The sequence below is a fragment of the Cibotium barometz genome, chromosome 3 (genome assembly GCF_041138505.1).
Source record: "Cibotium barometz isolate CiBa-2024 chromosome 3, ASM4113850v1, whole genome shotgun sequence".
NCBI classification, from domain to species: Eukaryota; Viridiplantae; Streptophyta; class Polypodiopsida; order Cyatheales; family Cibotiaceae; genus Cibotium; species Cibotium barometz.
The window spans coordinates 54,188,031-54,190,530 of record NC_141048.1 but is presented as its reverse complement, the minus strand read 5'-3'; the positions used below and the strand labels follow the sequence as shown (position 1 = coordinate 54,190,530).

The following is a 2,500-nucleotide window of genomic DNA, read 5'->3' as shown; positions in this document are numbered from 1 at the left end:
TACATATTTATGTTCAAAGAGGCCAGCATGGCTATGAAAGTCATCAGCTCGGGGCAATGGATGTTCAGGAACCTCCCATTCTGCTTTATGAGGTGGACCAAAGACTTCAACCCGAATGGCCCAAAATCTTCATCAGTGTACCCTGTGTGGGTAGAGCTCCCTAACTTACCCATTCACCTTACTCCATGGATCAAAGTCATCCTAGCTCCCATAGGACAAGTTTTAGGCACCAAAGCTTTTACTGACTACAATCCTGCATGGCACCCCCAAGTCCTCGTTGAGCTGGACTTGTCTCTCCCCCTCCCAAACTCCTGTTTTCACTGTGGAAAACAGGGGCATCTCATTAGAAACTGTCCTATCAAGAACCCTCAAATCATTCTTCCCCACCTAGCTAACAAAGCTCCCCCCCCCCCTCAGCCCTTTGGTCCAGTCCCCCCCCCCTCCTCATCTATTCCGCCATCTAGTCTCAAAGAGCCTGATTCTGCATTAGGCAACAGACGCAAACCAGCTTTCAAACCTAAAACCTCTGCGCCTATAATAAAGCCTAACAGGTACTCAATCCTAGCTGCCATTCCAGAACCAGGGACTACTGAAGAGGAACAGGACTGTGTGGAAAGTACTCCATTAAACAAGCTGAGACTAGAGAAGGAGGTGGATAACCTTGACGATGCAAAAATGGGTACTGTTTCCAGTCCAGCAAAGGAGAACATAGCAGTTCTACAGCCTGCTATACCCAATGATATGGAGATTAGTAAAGAGCTCAAGAGAGGGAGAGCTCAGCTCGGTGCCACCCCCCCCAGTCAGCCACCAAGGGAGGATCAAGCAAACCCCCCAATAAAAGATAATGAAAATAACCAGCTTCAATGTAAAAGGCCTAACTGACTTGAAGAAAGCTCAACTTGTCAGACAGTGGCTTAAAACCAAAGGCCTCTTGGACATCATTGTTTTAGTGGAGATTAAGACTACAGGAGAGGAGTTGAACAGAAGGCTTAACACTATTTCTCCCGCCCACTTCTGGATTCACACCCTGCACTCACAGGGAAGTGGAGGTTTTTTTGGCTGTGGGCATACACCATGACCTTAGCTCTGATCTGAAGGGATTCCACATCGGATACAACAACCAATGGATAGCAGTTTACCTGAACAACTTCACTCTTGTTGGGATCTACGCCCACGGACCCCAAAAGCAAAGGACTGATACCTGGAACTCTCTCCTCAACCTGCAGGCCCCCACCCTCATCCTGGGAGACTTCAACATGGTAGAATCCCTCCAAGACAGGTTCAAAGCCAAGGGTCAGGCCCTATTTGGAAGAGAAAAGCTAGCTTGGGAGAAAGTCAAACGCAAACTCAATCTTCAAGACTTAGGCCAGGAAGGAATATTTTCGTGGCAGAATTATTCAATAGGGGAGCTCACCAGGAAAGCCAGGCTGGACAGAGCCTATGCTAGCAACGAAATTGTTGCAAAACACAACAGATGTGAATGTCTGGTTGACACTATGACTTGCATCTCTGACCACTATCCCATTATCACCACCATGGATAATCAAGACACCAGGCACAAGGCTGGCTGGTTCCACACTGATCCAGCCCTTTTTAAATTACCTCTGGTCAAGGAAGAAATAGTCCAAATTTGGAAATCCTTCTTCTCTTACAACCTCCCCCCCGGCTAAAGCAAATCCACTCAAAACCTCCTAAAGCAAGTAAGGAAGGAGGTTACAGCCCACAGGACCAGCAGGCTCAGAAATCTCCAATCGCAGCTTCGGATGCAGGAGTCTTCTACCAACCCTGGAAATCTTAACTAGCTCAGAGCTCAAATCAAAAGGGAGGAGAAAATAGCCCTCCAGCAAGCCAAGCTCTTCACCAGAGATTGGTGGGCAGGCAAAGCAGATAGACCGAGCAAAGAAATGTTCAAGATGCTAAAAGTGAAACAAAGACAAGAACACCTCCCCCTCCTCTGCTTCAAGAATGGAGTTAAGGCTAGCAACCACGAGGAGAACAAGCAGCTCCTAACTGACTACTATAGGGATATCTTCCTTGAAGCAGGACCCCCCTCTCAAAGCAAGCTGAAGGCCATGCAGACCATCAAAGATGAAAGGGAAGTCACTGTTCCTCCAAATCTAGCAAAAGTTCTGGAGCGGGACATCTCCCAGGAGGAAATAAAAGAGGTAATAATATCTCTCAAACCTAATAAAAGCCCAGGGGAAGACGGCTTGGCTGCTGAATTCTACCAAACCTTCAGCGAGGTATTAGTAGACCCCATCCTCCAAGTGTGGCAAGAAGCGATCAAATACGGAGCATTGCCCACCCAATCTAATCAAGGCCTTATCAAGCTTATTCACAAAAAAGGCCCTAAGGAGGACGTAGGAAACTGGAGACCTCTTACCATGCTTAACAGTGTGTACAAGATCATCGCCAAAGCCCTTGCCCACCGTCTGACCGAGCACATGAATAGCTGGATAAATAAGGAACAGAAAGAGAGGAAGCCCAAATAGCGCTAAAC

General features: G+C 47.4%; 1 protein-coding gene across 1 annotated transcript in view; it reads left to right on the top strand.

Annotated features, from left to right (window-relative positions):
* The window catches only part of LOC147640271 (uncharacterized), a 2,861-nt gene extending 369 nt beyond the window's left edge, over positions 1-2,492 (top strand). The window contains exons 1-3 of the mRNA XM_086825012.1: positions 1-799; positions 985-1,607; positions 1,803-2,492. The exon at positions 1-799 is cut by the window's left edge and continues 369 nt beyond it. Coding sequence (XP_086681138.1) covers positions 1-799; positions 985-1,607; positions 1,803-2,492 — 2,112 coding nt within the window. The remainder of the gene's footprint in view (positions 800-984; positions 1,608-1,802) is intronic.
* The last annotated feature ends 8 nt before the right edge of the window (positions 2,493-2,500 follow it).